At 30.3% G+C, this 17,444-nt stretch overlaps 3 protein-coding genes and 1 non-coding gene across 5 annotated transcripts; 2 read left to right on the forward strand and 2 right to left on the reverse strand.

The window, feature by feature from the left end:
- The first annotated feature begins 330 nt into the window (after positions 1-330).
- LOC146889031 (uncharacterized) lies at positions 331-1,009 on the forward strand. The gene has a single exon (XM_085675648.1). The coding sequence runs from the start codon at positions 399-401 to the stop codon at positions 705-707; it is 309 nt and encodes a 102-aa protein (XP_085531774.1). The 5' UTR covers positions 331-398; the 3' UTR covers positions 708-1,009.
- Positions 1,010-3,898: 2,889 nt separating this feature from the next.
- On the reverse strand, positions 3,899-4,599 carry LOC114165247 (RING/U-box superfamily protein). The gene has a single exon (XM_028049906.2). It carries the CDS (start codon positions 4,550-4,552, stop codon positions 4,145-4,147), a length of 408 nt encoding a protein of 135 aa, XP_027905707.2. The 5' UTR covers positions 4,553-4,599; the 3' UTR covers positions 3,899-4,144.
- A 3,284-nt stretch (positions 4,600-7,883) lies between these two features.
- LOC114165229 (uncharacterized) lies at positions 7,884-12,628 on the reverse strand. Of its 2 annotated transcripts, none has more exons than XM_028049892.2 (15): positions 12,174-12,628; positions 10,972-11,127; positions 10,744-10,855; positions 10,473-10,616; positions 10,186-10,290; positions 9,906-9,989; positions 9,702-9,817; positions 9,480-9,581; positions 9,282-9,395; positions 9,131-9,187; positions 8,977-9,043; positions 8,776-8,829; positions 8,552-8,626; positions 8,426-8,461; positions 7,884-8,278 (listed from the first exon to the last, which is right to left on the reverse strand). In XM_028049892.2, exons 2-15 carry the CDS (start codon positions 10,989-10,991, stop codon positions 8,165-8,167), a joined length of 1,200 nt encoding a protein of 399 aa, XP_027905693.1. In that variant the 5' UTR covers positions 10,992-11,127; positions 12,174-12,628; the 3' UTR covers positions 7,884-8,164. The 2 variants fall into 2 exon arrangements, with proteins under 2 accessions (XP_027905693.1, XP_027905689.1); XM_028049888.2 differs by having other exon boundaries at positions 10,972-11,124; positions 12,174-12,627.
- Positions 12,629-16,073: 3,445 nt separating this feature from the next.
- TRNAR-ACG (transfer RNA arginine (anticodon ACG)) lies at positions 16,074-16,146 on the forward strand. Its single transcript has one exon. It is a non-coding gene; the product is annotated as a tRNA-Arg (tRNA).
- Positions 16,147-17,444: the final 1,298 nt, after the last annotated feature.

Below are 17,444 nucleotides of genomic sequence, written 5' to 3' on the forward strand. Positions count from 1 at the left end.
AGCCGATTAGAGTCAAAGATACATTCATATCATTCGCCCACTGAAGAATTCGAAGATGTCACATACGTTTCCCATCAATTTCTTATTTTACATACTGCTGAAAATGTATAAGTAAATGGTGACGACAGTATCCACTCCAACCAGCTTTAAGATATTCCTATCTATTATATATGCTAGTGCTCAAAGATCCACATCTAATTTTCTTTATGTTTGCTTACAGCTGAGTGGTATCAGATTCAGCCTTATCATCACAGAATTTCTTTTCTTATTTTGATAAATGCCTTATCATCACAGAATAACAGCATATAGATGATGTATATATATAAACATATACACGGTGACAAAAATAAAGAAAGAATGATGAAGGTGTGAGTAACAGAAGGTATAGCAGATAGAAAATGGAAAGCCAAAACCTGAAGTGGAGATACCGAGGGTGGTGCCCCTCGAATGATTACGAGGTGCATGAAGTAACAGGGCCTGCACTACGCAAGCGTTTTGATCGTCCTCTTCATCAGAAGGGTCATGTGGCCTTCAAAACCATCCTAGAAGAACCAATACCAGTAGCAGCAGAAGCAACACCTGTTCCTGATACTCACGAGACTTCTAAAAGTGCTTTTAGGAGCGTAGACCAAAATGCTGACGCCTTTATCAAACAAGAGCGAAGAAGGATTGAACTTGCCAGGCTCAAATCTTTGGGACAAATTTAGTTACTCACCATCTTAAGGCCATGCATGTGCAGGGTTATCATATATATATATATATATATATATATATATATATATATATATATATATATATATATATATATATATATATATATATATATATATATATATATATATATATATATATATAGATGCAAAATATACTCTTAAGCCATGTATCTTTATTAGAGTCTGGTTTTTCATTTTCAGCAGAATAATGCTTGAAGCTCTAGTTAATCAACTTCTATAAAGTGTATCTCTATCCACAGTTGAATAACAAAAATCTAGTCATACTTTACCTTGAATCTTCTCATCCTTTGTTTTAAGCGAAGTGTAACAGCAGCAATTTTTCACAATTCTGTAAAATGATTTCCCAATTTCATCCAGTGAACATCCTCGTTGGGTAGCAGAGCTGCATGTTCAAATCCTAAGTAATACAGTTATAAAACAACTTTTAAAAACTTGTTCAACTATAAAATTCACCACCGTTTTGTGCAGTTCATCATGTTTACGGTAGTTCAGACATGATTGTTGTGTTTGGTCATTAGTTGTAATGATTTGTTCACGTTCAATGTGAAAAGCAAAGGTTTATGCTTCTCCATTTCTAGGAGTGGCAGAAAATAACCTTCAGACCGTGTAAACCAGTGACTTTCGGATTTCACACTCCCAAAGCTTTTTTTATATATAAAAAAAAAGTTAAATATGTTTTTTATACCTTAACTTTCAATGAATTTTGGAACTAGTCAATTTCGAAATTTTGGATCAATTTAGTCTTTCATCTCTCGAAATACGTGCATTTAGTCATTTTAATCAAATTTTGTTAAATTTATTTAATATTTCAAACGCGTTTCATAATAGTATTTGACTTAACATCAAAGCAACAATGTGTCAAATAATTTAAACAATTCAAATACAATCTTGAAATACATACGAAACATCAAATAAACATAACAAAATTTTATTAAAAAGACTAAATCCGCATATTTCGAAGAAAGATGAAGAACTAAATTGGTCCAAAAGTTTCGAAATGGACTAATTTCAAAATTCACTATAAGTTAAGGGACCAAAAACATATTTTCATATTATTTTATATAATGAAAAAAAATTAAAAAAATACTTTCAGATTATACCACAAATATTTTTTGATGGACAAAAAGGCAAAGGGATTATTTTAAAATTTATGAGATGCGGAAAGAAAGTATGGGGGTGTAAAAAGAAATACCTGTCAGCTTTACTTTGTCAACCCTAAACACGGCCCACTTTCCACACAGTTCATTTCATGTTCTGCTCCACAATTTCATCCTGCAGCCCATTACATTTTAAAAATTTAATTTTATCCAATTTTTTTATATTTTGAGTCATGAAAGGTATAATTTGAAAATATTTCAGAATATACAATTAAAATATAAAAATTATATTCAGAACATTTTCAAATTATATAATTTAAAATATAACTTTTTATTTTAGGTTATATGTTTCGAAATATAGAATTAAAAAGCCATCCTCATGTTTTAGGTGAAAAGTGTAGTCCAATTGATTTGATTCTAATAACTTTTAATTGTATAAATCATATGCCGAATAACGCATATTTTTAAAATATTAAAAAAAACTTTTTATTTATTAACTCCATTAAAATACCAACATTCATGCAAGTTTGTGTCTATAATGGCTTCAGATCCTTTCCCGTAACATACATAATCAGTGTATGATATCTTAGCCATCAAAATTTATGATTTATTTTTATTAAAAATGTTATAAACTAATATTTAAAAATAATGGAAGAATGAGATTCAAAGAATACTCGCGTATTTATTACAGTTTTGGAAATTCTTTTATTGCAACAGAAAATGCGAGGGTGAGGGATCTTATATTCGTTTTTACAAGTTTTAGTTGTTAGGGATAGTTGTTTGTCAGTTTTTAATTTTTAATTTTAAAAACAAAAAACTTATTTTGTAAATTCGATGTTGAAGTACTACTTAATCCAATTTTAAAATATTTTTAATCAGTTTTCAAAATAATATTCTTGCCCCGTAGTTTTTATTAGTTTAGGTTTCAAATTCTTTTAAAAAAAATGATAATTTAAATCAAATCAACACTATCAAGAACGTATTTTCTATTCAAATAATTAAATTTAATTATATATAAACAAATTGTTCTGAAATAAATATATAATATATAATTCTGTACAAATTCACAAATGTCTATTATTAAAAAATAAACAATATTTATATACATACCGATTAAATAGTAATAAAAAATTATACGGTAAAACTGTATACATAGTTAATAAATTAGTAATGGCTGATTGGTTAAGTTCAATTACATTAACGAGTTTCCTTTCTCTTTTTTTTTTTTTTTAATTTCGTTTTCAATTAATGAATAGGCTGGTTCTACTCATTTTTTCCCCCTAGAAAATACACACATATATACTCTAATAAATAAAAGTAATATTATAAATTATCTATTTTTTCTTCACTCATCTATTATTTATTTGTGTTTTTTTATTTCTCAGACGTAACTAAACAGTGTTAAAATAATGTTTCAGATCTGAGAATTTTGTAGGGAAAAAAATCAGTGTGTGGCATTAAATTCGGTGCATTCTTCACGATTGCAAACATACCGTCACCACTTAATAAAAAATCTGTTTCGGTTCTAAATATGAAATTATGATGCAATATTTAAACTAATAAAATGAAAATGAAAATAAAAATAAAAATCTTTATATTCGAATAGTACGAAGTGTCGGAGGGGGAATTATATATAGAGACATTTTATTCTTCCACGATAATTTTTTCAATTTAAATATGATATCGATCTATTTTTAGAATACTATAAAGGACAAGTAAGTACTTTTGTGATACACAATTATTAATATCTCCCTTAACTTCATAATGCAAGAGTCGTGCTGAATTTTCGTTTCCCTCTTTTTATAATATTCCTTCAAAAATATATCAACATTAAACTCACAAAAATATATAGTATTTCACAGCAAGCAAAGTGAAAATTACAATTTTACAAACAGAGAGTAGAAATATATATATAAGTATCTCTAATTATGAATCATTAAAATTGAATCCTTAAATATTTAGGTTATAAATTCTGAAATTATTCCATTCAAACTTGAAACCAAGAAGGCAGAACAGAACAGAAGTATTAAACTGAAATTATGCAGAATGATGATGCAGATGCAGTAGTGAAAATTAAAGGAACTCTCAAGTTTGAAGCACTGTCACTTACAAAAGCAAGCAAGTAATTAAAAGCAACACCATCTCTCATTTTGTTCCATAAAAACTAGACACAGAGGAACTGAGTTGGTTGCAGTACCTTTACATATCAAAGTAAAGAAATTTAGATATATACACACACGTAACAGGTTACAAGAACAAGAACTAACTCTGCTACGTAACAGGTTACAGGAGGAAGAAGAGTATGTGTGTGAACTAATCCATGGAACGACACAAGGGACATGAGGAGTGTTTGTTATGAAACCATTTCTCCAAACAACCTCGGTGGAAGTAATGTTTGCAAGGCAACTCGCTAACCTCTTCATTGCCTTCAAAACGACACAAACAAACGCAGCACTCCACCATCCTCACACTTCTTCTCCCCATGTCCTTCCGCAATGCCTTGTACTGAGTTATCGACACCCTCCTTTCCCGTGAACTTTCACGACACTCTTCTTCGGTGTTCTCACCGTCACTTTGACTTTGACTTTGACTTTCACTTCCTCCCACAACTTGGAGCATGGATCTGAACATGTTCTTCAACACCGCCACCGAGAGAACCGTGTTTATCACCAGCACCGGAAGCACCCCTTCCGATGCACTCGGAAAATTTGAGAGACCCATCACGAATCACACAAAACAAACCCACTTGTTCTTTGATGAATACTACAAATTATGTTATATATACAGAGAGAGATACACTGTACTATAGTGAGCTCTGTTGGTTCACATATCCTTAACTAGACCGTGGTAACCATAGGCGTAGGCGTAACCATGGTTGGGTAACCGGAGGGAGGGTTTAATTTACGCGTGGCAACACGTGGAAGAATTGGTGTGTGAAAAATGAAGAACGGGCTTTGGCATCAGAAAGAGGATCGCTGAGAAGAGGACACGTGTTCACAAAGATATGCGGTGGCAACAATCCGAGGTTTCTAGATTTTCGGCTGCTCCATCAGCGAAAGCTCTTAACTCTCGTTGCCCCCAATCAATTATCACACTTCAGATTTTTTTTCTTTCACCATTCTTCATTTTGACACATGTTAACTATATTCTATTTTTTTTTTTTTTCATATGATATCTAAAAACTACTTCAACTAATATGCATAAAATACACGGATTGTGTAAGTTTTAATAATAAAAAACTATTGTTTGCATGATTTTTTTTTCTCTTTTAGAACGAAGCACTTGTACGATTTATTATGATATTATTTTTCATATTTACGTTAAATTGGTAAGAAGAAAATATAAATTATTTATTTTGTAAGTTAACACTATATGGTCGACATAATTTTTGAGCGTTGTATCTGCGTACACGTGTGCGATGCCTTTTTCCAAAAGACTTTATTGCCAAACAAAATACAGCGATAACGCGTTTTTAACGAAAAAAAAAGAGCTGGTTGTCAAAATAATTTCTTTTCCTTTTGTATGTTTCTTTATGCTTTTATTAATGAGTGATTCATTTTATTATGACAAGTATTTGTGTCAAGTATACAAAACTTATTCTATGCTTACTTTTTAAATAACTAATGTTTTCTCGTAACGTATACATATACATATAATGAAAAATTGATTTAAGTGTATACAATTAAATGTAATGTTATATCTTCTTACAACATCATGATAACATCATGATAATACTTTTCTTATTCCATAAAAAACCATTAAATGAAAAAAAAAATGCACTTAACATCTTGTTAAAACTATCTTTTTTACTTAATTGAGAAAATTTTTGAAATTATAAACAATTAGACGTACTCACATGATAATAAGATGTTTGACTTAGTTAATGTTTAGAATTAGTTTTATGTTAAGATAAATTTTATTTATGTCCGTTAGTATCATTGAAATAAATATTGAGATATTAAAATTTAAGTGAGATTAAGTATTATACTAAATATGGACAAGAAGATTGAATATTAAATTTGAAAAAAAAAATCCATAAATATATTATCGATGTTCTTGATTAAAAATAATATTCATTTTAAATATGTTTTTTATATTTAATCTATTTTATAGATCATTTCTGTATATTTTGTATATTAATGGTGTATTTTGTTTTTACATTTTAGAATCCAAACCCCGATTCACATATCATTAAAAATCACACAAAAGGTTTGATTTTTTTTTTTATATTTCATTCAATATAAAATATTGGTTGGTTTTAAATGATTTTTTTGTCAATAGATTGACTTCCTTTTGAGAAATCAAACAATTCTCAAGTTCATTTCACATCAACATACCAAGATCTTTTTGGAGATCTTTTATACAATTTTGTTAGCTAATCTTTCTTATCTTTCTATCTTTGGCTTCTGTCACCAAAATCGCTTCGTCTACCTCTTTTATTTGGTCTTTTTTTCTTGAGTGTTTTGGGTCTTTCTCTTTGTTTGGAGTAGTTGATTAAGTAGTTCTGCCTTCTTCTTTTTCTTTTTCTTCTTCTTCTATTGCTCGTGTACCTCAAGAGACCTAACAAGCTCTTCAACTGAGAGCGTTAACAAGTCCTTAAACTCCTTAATCACACCCATACATTTTCAAATTCGTCGATTAACAATTTCAATATCTTCTCCACAACGTGACTAACAAGCAATGTCTTTTCATCTTCATGCTTTCCAACTCATCCCTAAGTGTTTGAAGTCAAATCTTTTTCACACGATCATCTCCCTTATATGTCTTCTCCAATATATCCCACACTCTTTTTTGAAGATTCAGTCTTGCAATGTTCTCAAAGTTAGACTCACCAATAGCTTGGTATAATATGTATAGAGTTGCCTTATTCTTTTCATGCTACTTTCAATGAATTCATTTGGGCATTCGTCCACTTTGTGATATTTGTTGATTCATTTGAAGACTCCAATTGTCATAGTTGTTCATCTTTGTCAATTGAATGGGGACACACTTATTTGTATGATTGATCATCTCATTCTCTCTTTTTCAAACACTTTGACACTTAAATTTTCTAGTTCAAATTGATTTACCTATGTTATTGTTGTGTTATTCATGCAATCAATAATACAATTTATAAACTCACATATTCTTAATCGATGTAGTCAAAACAGACAAAAACAACGACCAACATGGTAATTATTCGTAAGATTACAATTGTTGATACATTAACTATCCATAAAACTTTAATAACTAATACATTTAAATTTATTTCAAACACAATAGAAACATCAACGGTCCTAGTTTAAGTGTGGGGACCATGTTTTCAAGTTCGGTCAACATGTCACCCTCTTTAACCAAACCAATTCATCCTTTGAGAAGTGGCTCATGAATTATTAACTTTCATTAGTCAAAGATTTCACATTGCAATTTCAAGATTTCTGCTTTTCGAGTCTCGGACTCCATTTTCTCACCTTCTTCCACTGTATTTACATGAAAAATCTATATTGGTAGAAAATGTTCGAACTTTTATGTCGAGAACGATACCCTGAATCTTACGTTCGTGTCTAACTAATACCAGTGGCCTGACCCAGTTAACGGTGATCCACAACACACGAGACCAATTCCAAAAGTCTTTAGTTGTTTTATTGTTCCTCAAACACTTGTCCAGATATTGAAGAATCTGGTTGAGTTGTCCTCATTATAGAGAGTTGATCAAATGTTGGATTCATCCTCGAACAAGTTGAGTTGATTAAACTGACGGTAATGAACAAAAAAAAAAAAAAAAAAAGTGTCCCACAGGAACCATTAGGAAACCAATCTAGAAAGTTCACCACAGTTGAACATGTGATGACTTGAACACAACGGTACCGCGGAAATAAATTTGGAACCACGCATATCCAATTTGCGCCCCACACCAGATTCTGAAAACGACCCTCCTCTACTTGTCTTCGTGTGGGTTTCTTGTGTCAACACATGGAAAGTAATACTATAATGGGATATTTTATAATTGAAAAAAAAAAGAAAAAAGAAGTTTATTTGAACAAGACATAGAATAAAAACAATAAGAACAAGGTCGACAAGCATGTTTCTATTTCTTATATTAAGTATAAGAGGGACTTGGATCATGTCACAATCGACTCATGCCGCAATATCAATTTTCTTCACTTGATTAACTCAGTTTAGGTACAGCAATTCTCCGTGAAATTGATATTTGATCCCTAGCTAGAACTCTAGGTTGTGATTGCAAAGGAATATACTTTTTTCTAAGGGAAAAAAGAAAAAAAAATCTATGGCTAGTAATGGTGGTAAGTGGTAATGATATCTGTGTACAAGTCAAGTTTGGCTGTGGAACCCCTAATGAACAGTGGAATTAGATGTATCAATTCCTATGGACTTGTAATACGCGTCTTCTGCATTTGCCAGCCGAGTCTGAAACATGGTCCACTCCTTTCTGCACCTCTCCCTCACCTAGCACCAACAACATTTGAACATCAACAAATTTCATAACCAAAAGACTATTTCCACTATGACACACAACTTCTTCAATAGACTCTTAATGTGGGAGAAAAAAAAGGCAAATTAATATCATGGAACTGGTAAAAGATAGTAGCATACCCCTTGCCATGGTGCTTTTCCTGTTTGAGATTCACCCTGCAAAGAAACGGAATATTAATAAGCATTTTACAATGTGATTTTTGAGTAAAACTGTTTGGTTTAGAGTAATCAAGGCAATGGAAATACCTGATTCCCTAGAGAGGGAAGACCTTGGTGAACAATCCACTGAGAATCAACAACTCCAATCTTCTCATGTGCAGGCTATGTCAGAAAAAGGATAATAGTTTAAAGCTCATAGCATCATGCATGGATAGCATTTTATTTTTCCAATTTTGTTTCTTTTCATTGCATGTTCTTATCCTAAGAACACACCAATTAGATGAGTACACAAAATATGAGAATGGACTTACCTCTACACATCTTCTAAGAGCAAAATCAAGACCCCACCCGTGGACCAAGTCATTCTGCAATTTCCAGTGGTACAATACAAGCATAATGTTAGCAAGTGCTTAGAGAAACATTGAACAACTAGTCAAAGGCGCGCATAGAACAAACAACTAGTCAAGGGGCATCTTCTAAAACAATCAATACTTTAGGATTAACCGGTTAACCTGAATCATATGCCACACGCAGCGCCATGCATCACGCGAAAACACTGGAGCCATGATTTCAACAAATCTACATTTGTGAAACAGTGACAACATAATTATATACAGATCAGAAGACAAGATAATGTAATGATAATATACATCAGCAGTTACTCACGCTGCACAAGGAGGCAAATGAGGATCAGAACACCATCCTGGTTTTTCCTCTGTTACTCTAATAGAAATACAAGAAAATAAACAGTTAATGCATGTTCTTTGAAGTAATGACCAGCACTACAAAACTGGTGCAGCATTCCAATCGTTCTTACTTGTGGACTTCGCGATCACCTCTTCTTTTTGTCATCTGCCATGTCAAGCCCTTATTAGGTTCCAAACCAGGCTGTGAAATCTCCAAGCCGTGCTTCCTCACCAGTTTTAAGTACCTGCATATGAAATAAGAGAGGCACGTGAAACTTTTCTTAAAAATAAAAACTTCAAAAAATTTCACTTTCATATCCAATACTCACTCTTCTGCATCGAAGTGCTCAACACCCAGGTCTTCATCCCATATGAATATATAGTCATATGGTGCCACAATGTCAGGATGCAAAAACCGCTTGGCATACCACCTAAAAGGAAAAAGCTAAAATTGTCAATATGAATTAGGTTGTCAAAAAACAATATTTCTTGCAGAAATCACAGCAATATTAAATCATCTAAAAGAAATAATGAACAGCTTAGCTCCTTACCATTTGGTCTGTTTGCGAGCACTCACATGAATAGCCTGCTTTGACCATTCAAACTCGTCCCATTCAGTTGTTCGGCCATCATAGTGAAACAGAAGGACAGTGAAATTTCCTGAAAACTGTTCGAGCAAAGTTTTAGTTAAAAAACAAATGAGAAGCATGTGCAAACAGAGAGAGACTGAGAGACAAGAATGGACTGACTAAAACCTTTTTCACGGCTGCATCAATATTATTTTTCTGCTCATAGCCAACAGTGAAGGTTACAAGGTAATTTGGCTTGGACGTTAGATCCTGAAAGTGTTGACTTAGTTAAAAGCTCTGTCCACTTAATATTTGTTTGATTTTTTTCATATAAGCAAGCAAAGAATCTGACCAAACATATGAAAGACTTCTTTTTTCTAGTCCTTTTTACCATCATGTAGCACTTAGATGAAGAGTTGATATAAAATTAGCTTCATCACAAAAATGGCAAGATTAGGATACACACCTCACTGGGCTTACCCCACAATCTACGCAAATAAAAGTCCGACTCAGCTTCAACAATACCAGGAGGTAATCTTTCTGCACCTCTTGGATTTGATGGAACCCAAATCTGAATAGAAGCAAGAGAATGAGGAGCAGGTGATTGATCAATAATCAGATATACATACAGACTCTCTAAGTAGCCATTCTTGGAAGTTGAATGCTCTTATCAATATTGAATTTTTGAACAAGAACATGAAAACGACAGTATAAAAGCTATGGATCCTTAACTACATAGAATCCCCATTGTACCTTTGATGTATCATTTAATGCTTGAACTTGAGATGAACTTCTCTTGTTAGCATTATTCACAAAAGACCATGCTTGGCGACCTGTATATCTGTCTTCAATGTAGGAAAGATCGATGGAGGGAAGCAGGCCAGATGGGAGATTCAACTGCAAATTGTTAAGTACTGTTAGCATAGCATTATCAAGTTCAACAACATGAAACCATTCGAAAAAATTTGCTTCTGCATAGAGTATGCTATAAAGATGAGAGGAATGAGAAATACTCAGTCTGCACCTTTGTTATTGACAATGTTGGAACTGATACTCCTATAAAGAATCCGAAAACTATACCAATAAAAGTTGTCACAAAAAACCTCATAATTTCACTTGGTTTTCTACCACCAGAACTGCAGTAAATGAAATGGAAATGTCCAATGTCAATTGAAGGGAGCCGATGACTGTAACTAGAATCCACAAAAATTCTTGTGAGAAAGACAAAGTTAGGTATCACAAATAATTAGACCTTCGAGTGATAATGCCCATCTATGTTGGAACTTCTGTAAAATGTATGTTCATAAAACTATATGCAGGAACTATTCCTCAGTTTATCAACTGGCAAGTATCCTCCGTATAAGAAACAGCTACGTACGCTTGTCAAATTAGAATAATAGAAACCCTGCTAAAGGAACAAACAAGAAAGAACAAGAAACATAAAAACTTTGGAACCAGATAATGATTCTAATGTCAAGACAACACAAGAGATAACTGTTTTATGAGAGAAAAAAGGTTATGTAAAGTGGAATACTAAGTATACAATATGAGCTCAAATCCCCAACACACCAGTGGCATTCACAAGTAATTTTACTTGTCTCCTATTCATGAAGTTGTTTCACAACCCAAGAAGCATGGCAAAGTATCATAGCACCATTCTGTTGAAATTTTCAACCATATCAATCAAATGGCAGCTATGGAATGGAAGCAAGAGCACCTCTACAAGGCACTGCGGGTTAGTGTCCTAGAAGTTGCCAAGTAGAAAAAGCAAAGAAACCAAATTTAGCTAACAGCCGTTGAAGAAATACACCGAGTTATGTGAACCATAAACGAGAAAAGAATGTGCCTTTTTCCACAATAGCCTCCGAAATTAACTCAGTTAGGAGGGACAACTCATGTGATATTTTTGACAGAAGATGATACGGATTTCACAGACCAATAAAGAGGATAATGACCCCCAACTTAGTGGCTAAACAATTGCAAAACCATGCGGCAGTTCCTATGTAAATATAGAAACTACCATTAAAGCATTCAAATAAAAGGAAAGAAGAAAAAGGAAAGAGAAAATGTAAAATTTACCATACGTGAATTATTTTATTTTTTTAGTAACATAAGGATTTACAATAAAAAAACTCCCGAGGAAACTAATTATAAGCTTTTAAACGGGCACGATTCTCCAGCGTGATAAAGACGCAATGATTGTGCCAGTCAACATAAACTGAATTCATAAATCATTTAGCAGAATCTTCATCTCTAAACTGAAGCTGTATTGTATATGCTACGACCCGCGTGATCCTAAATTAATCTTTCTTTCAGAAAAGAAGGGAAAAGGGGAAAAACGTTACATAGGATCATATTTTAGGGAAATTTAATCCTACTAATTAAAGCTTCCAACTTTAGTTCATCGATTCTGCAACAAGAAAGACAAGAAACAAGAGAAAACAAAAAACTTACCAGGAACAAGTGGAAGATCTGAGCAAATTTGGAAGCTTTTCTGGTAAAAAGCAGAGGAAAAAAACACCCCGAGTGCGAGGAGTTTGATGGTGTTGATCGAAAAACAAACGTGGATATTATAGAAGGAAGAAAGAAAGAATTTTTGAGAGGCAGACACGTATAAAGAAATAAATGAACAAGAACAATGGAATCTTCCTCCCTGTGTGTGGTTTGGGTTTATATCACTACCAAACAAGATCTTTAGAGTTTAAACAGCATGGAAGGACATGGTCCTTTATCTTTCACCTTTCTTTGGGTTTTGGGTTTTGAGTTCTTCTCCTACTGGATCGTAAAAATTGATTCTTGTGGAGAGAGAGAAAGAGAAGATAAATTGTGATTGGTGATTGTATTTGAAATTTCAAATGAAGTAAAAATTAAGATGAATTGTGAGGTGCTGTGTTGGTGAAAAAGATAAGAAGCAGCAAATAAAAAAACAAAGAAATAAAAAGTGATGTTATTTATGGAATGGTGTTTTGTTAATTGGTTTAAGCAAAGATTAAGGTAGAATGAATGAGATAATGAAATCCATGAGGTTGTTTCTGTTTCGCAGGAACTGCCATGTGTTGTGACTAAACCAAACAATGGAAAGACCAATCTCGACTTTTATATTTCTTTTTTTATGTTTCAATCAATCTTTAAAAATTAGGGAATGTTTGTTATTTTAACAGAAATGGAATGTTTGTTAAATAGAGTTTTTTTTTTATTTATTTATTACTTGCTGCTTCCTAAGGTCTGAATAGTTTGTTATTAGATTTTTTTTTCAATAAATTAATAAATAACGTGTTGAGGTAATACATTTTAATTTCACATTTAATGTATACGTGTGCCTTCATGATAAATGAGTTGGTATTTTTTTTTTTTATGTTCTGAATTCCTTAAGATTTTAATGAGAATTCGATATTATTTGAGTATGAGAATGATATAAATATCAAATAACTATCAGATAAATATGATAAAGAAAAGTGTATGTAAGTTTCTTTGATATTACTTAATAAAAGAAAAAAGAATTTGGTAATTTAAATCGGAAACGTACATGAGAACAACTATGATATAGTAAAGACGAAGATCCAATGAAAATATACATATTCATTTACGTCTTCATATCCACATTAAAAAAAATGGATAGTACTGATACTCCATTTTTAAAGAAAAATAAGTACTATACATACCCATATTTAGTTAATGATTTTTTATAGAAAAACTAGAGTTTCGAATAATATTTGGAGGACAAGTTCATCATTTTCATACTTTTTCTTTTGTTTTAGACACTATAATTTATTAAGTAATTAAAAAAATATATTCTTTTATTTAATTCTTTGAAATTTATTTCTAGGAGATTTATTTTATCATTATTTAACATTTTTTAATTGTTATATGAAATTTCATTCATTATTTGTAGAATTATAATTTTATCATTGATTTAAATATTAAAATATGTATACTTTATATTGAATATTTTACATTTTCTTCTTTAACATTGATTTTTTTTCTTAAATTATTTAATCGGTATTTGTTGTGTATTTTTAAAACAGTTAGCTCTTCTGATTAAACACTTGTTATGTATATTCTTATAAATACTTTTTTAATATAAATATGAATTAGGTTGTTATCAAATTTTATAATGAATAAATAATTTCATATATTGACATTATTTTAAACTTATGAAAAAATCTAAAAATGTTTTTTTGAGAAAAATAAATAGAACTAAATGTTAGTTTTGTTCAATAATTACCATTAAAACGCTATTATTCAGGATAACTATCATAGTTTACCAGGATAATCAAACTATTCGGAGTAGCTTTAGCATATTATATATATATATATATATATATATATATATATATATATATATATATATATATATATATATATATATATATATATATATATATATTATTAAATGATAATTTGATTACAGAAAGCACTATATTACCCTAACGTTGACATTTTTGTTGACTATAATATATTTACGTATTAACTTCAACTACAATCTAATTATTTCATATTCTAATTTAATGTATTAGAATGTAGAAGTCTTAATATAAATAGTAATGCATTTAATAAGGACGGTTGAGCAACTTTACGTAACAACAAAAATGTTGATATAATTAAAGAAAATAGAGGAGTGGTAGATAAAAAAAAAAAAAAAGATTGTATGATTTTATGAAAGTTTAGAAATAATTAGTTCCTTTTTTAAAACATTACTTTTGCAATGCCCTCATTCGTTGTTTTGTTGTAATTAGAACATTGCTTTTATTTAGGTGTGTGTGAGTTTTGGTGATAACCCTAACAAATCAAAAACAGTTACCAAAGCAACATCATAAACCTAAGACCCAACCATTTCACCACACAAAAGCTCATCCATACCTTCATTTATAATCCCTAATTAACCTTTCAACCAAATCGCACCACAAAATGCAAATTAGGGTTTTTGTGTGTTGATTTTGTTTTCAGTAATATGGACGAAACTCTTCAAACAAAAACTTACGTAAAAGCTCAGGTAAAAAGAAAAAAAAAGTTATAACAATTAAAAAAATATAAAAATATCATATTTTATTTTTTTATCGATTTAAATATATTTTTTATCCCTTAACTTTTACTTAAAATTACAATTAATCCAATTTTTAATTGTGTTTCACCGTAAATGATAACGTTTGACCATATTATTATACACGTGTCAATTGAAATTATTTTTTTAATAAATTAAATTAAAAAAACTTTAATTATTTTGAAAACTTTTTAAGACACACACTCCAAAATAATTAAAGTTTTAAATAATTCAAAGCCAAATTTGATCATCTATAGAATACTTAGACAACTTACAAAATTTATTTTTTTAATACATCAAATTAAAAATTGAAAACTTTAATTATTCTTAAAACTTTTCAAGACAAACACTCCAAATGAATCAAAATTTTTAAAAAAAAAAAGTTAATCAAAATATTAATTGCAATTGACACATGTATAATAATGCGTCCAAACATCATTATTCATGGTAGAACACTATTAAATAATTCAGCAAAATTAATTTTAACGTCGTTTTATTTCTGAAACTAAATATATTGAATAAATTTTAAGATTAAATTAGTTCAAAATTTATATGATAAACTAATTCTAATTTTATTTCGAAGAAATTAAGAAACATGTTTAACTTTTTATTATTTTAATATTTGTTATTTCTACCAACTTTATTTACACTTTGATAAATATGTGTGAGTGAAACCTAAGTAAAAGTTTATGATAGGTAAATAAGAAATAACAACCAAGTACATTTTGTGGTTCCACCATAGTACACATTCTTTTAATTTCACCATTTTCATTCATAGCCAAAAACTCACCACATAGTGAGGGGACCAACATATTCAATGCTCTGAAATAGTAAGCAAGAACAAAAAAATTCAAACCAGTTGTTGTAAAGTTAGGCACAATAGTAATACCATAATTAATATTCAAATTAATTAAAAATAGTCAAAGAAATTACCATAACCTACTTTTTCATAAATATTAAAGCAAGTATTTAAAAAATTATTTTACTTCAGCCCCTAAACCATCAAACGCATTATTGGATTCATTTTAAAATAGCACAAAATAAACAGATTTTCAGTTTAGAAAAAAATTTGATTCATAAGTTTCTCAGTTCGTGGACTCAAATCAATTTTGAAATTGTTTTGGTTATCCATAGCCAGAGTTCAGTTTAAATTATTTAAAGAGCCAACAATTTAATTAATCATAATTGTGTGCTTATAAGATCAGATATTTAAAAAAAGGAACGATGAGTGATAATACATCTTGAAATTCATATTTCAGCATTATCATTGTTAGATAATAGATAATTTAAAAAAATTAACCAAATATCAAATTGACTCCATGGCCCAATGGATAAGGCGCTGGTCTACGGAACCAGAGATTCTGGGTTCGATCCCCAGTGGAGTCGTTTTACTGATAAATCCTCAATTTTTTACAATTGTTTTTTTTTTCTTTTTTAAGAAATACAACACATTTAGAGTAAATAAATAAATAATTGTGCATGAATTATCAAAAATAGGTCTACAATTTTCTAGATTTATGAGTGAAACACATCTCGTACACCAACAATAAGTTTATAGGTGCTTTGTTTCTATCACTAGATTGTTCAGCCAAACATTTTGACATATATGTAACAAAACTTTGGATATGCTTCACAAATATCTTCCTACAAAATTTTAAAATAAACAATATTTCTAAAGTTAAAAACAATTTACTAGTGAATAAACATGGAAAGATTTCTCACGGAAATTCTCTGAATTTTCATAAATTAATTTATAAATAGTATTTTTAGTTAGCTTTAAAATGGATCCTTTTATAGTATTATCTTATGTTAAGTTGGGGTTAGGTTACCTACAAAATATCGTCACTTTTGTTCTAACTCTTAATTATATATTAATTTTTCTTATCAGAACTCCTTTCTGATATCAAAAGTTACTTTTCAAGTCAAGTATGGAATGGAACAAGGTCCATGGGCTCTTTTAGCATTAGTAAGGATGCTGTTTCTTCTTGCACCTCCATAAATTTCTTCCCGCACTCCCATGTAGAAAGATTTCATTTTGTGTTATCTGATGCCTTCCAAGAATTGGAGATAGTTAAGAAAAAAAATAATTTTTGGATGAGATAATCTGAAAGACATTTGACTTTTAAATTATACATTCTGGAAGTTATCTTTTACTTTTGAAAGTTATTTTTTTTTTTTAAATATTTATGAGTTACATGATCAAAAGTTAATTTTTTGGTTGTCATATTACACATCCTAAAAATCATTTTCCATGCAGTCCAAAAAAAGATAAAAATGAAATTTTTAATATGGAGTGCAATAAGAAATTTATGGAGGTACATAAACAAACTGACTAGTAAGGAGCTTGTTTGTAGTTTCGTTAGCTTAGTTTTGTCTTTCTTTCTTCTTTCTCCACCCTGTGTTTTTCTTTTGCACCTCGGAGATATTAAAATCTTCATTTTGTCTAAGTATTTTTTTTTTTTATTATTATTGAAACTTCTGTGCAATCTAAGATTTTAAAACATATACTTAATTATATAACTTGAATCGGTAATTTAAGTTTTAAACGTGACTTTCAAATTATATAATTTTAAATTTAAAAGTGACATCCAAATTTCATAATTTAAAAATCATCCTTTTTTTGTAAAAAAAAAATTTCCAAATTCCTCTAATTTCCCAATATTACACTGATGAAGTTGAATCCA

Source organism: Vigna unguiculata, chromosome 1, assembly GCF_037176805.1.
Source record: "Vigna unguiculata cultivar grain cowpea cultivar isolate G323 ecotype 2 chromosome 1, ASM3717680v1, whole genome shotgun sequence".
Classification (NCBI taxonomy): domain Eukaryota; kingdom Viridiplantae; phylum Streptophyta; class Magnoliopsida; order Fabales; family Fabaceae; genus Vigna; species Vigna unguiculata.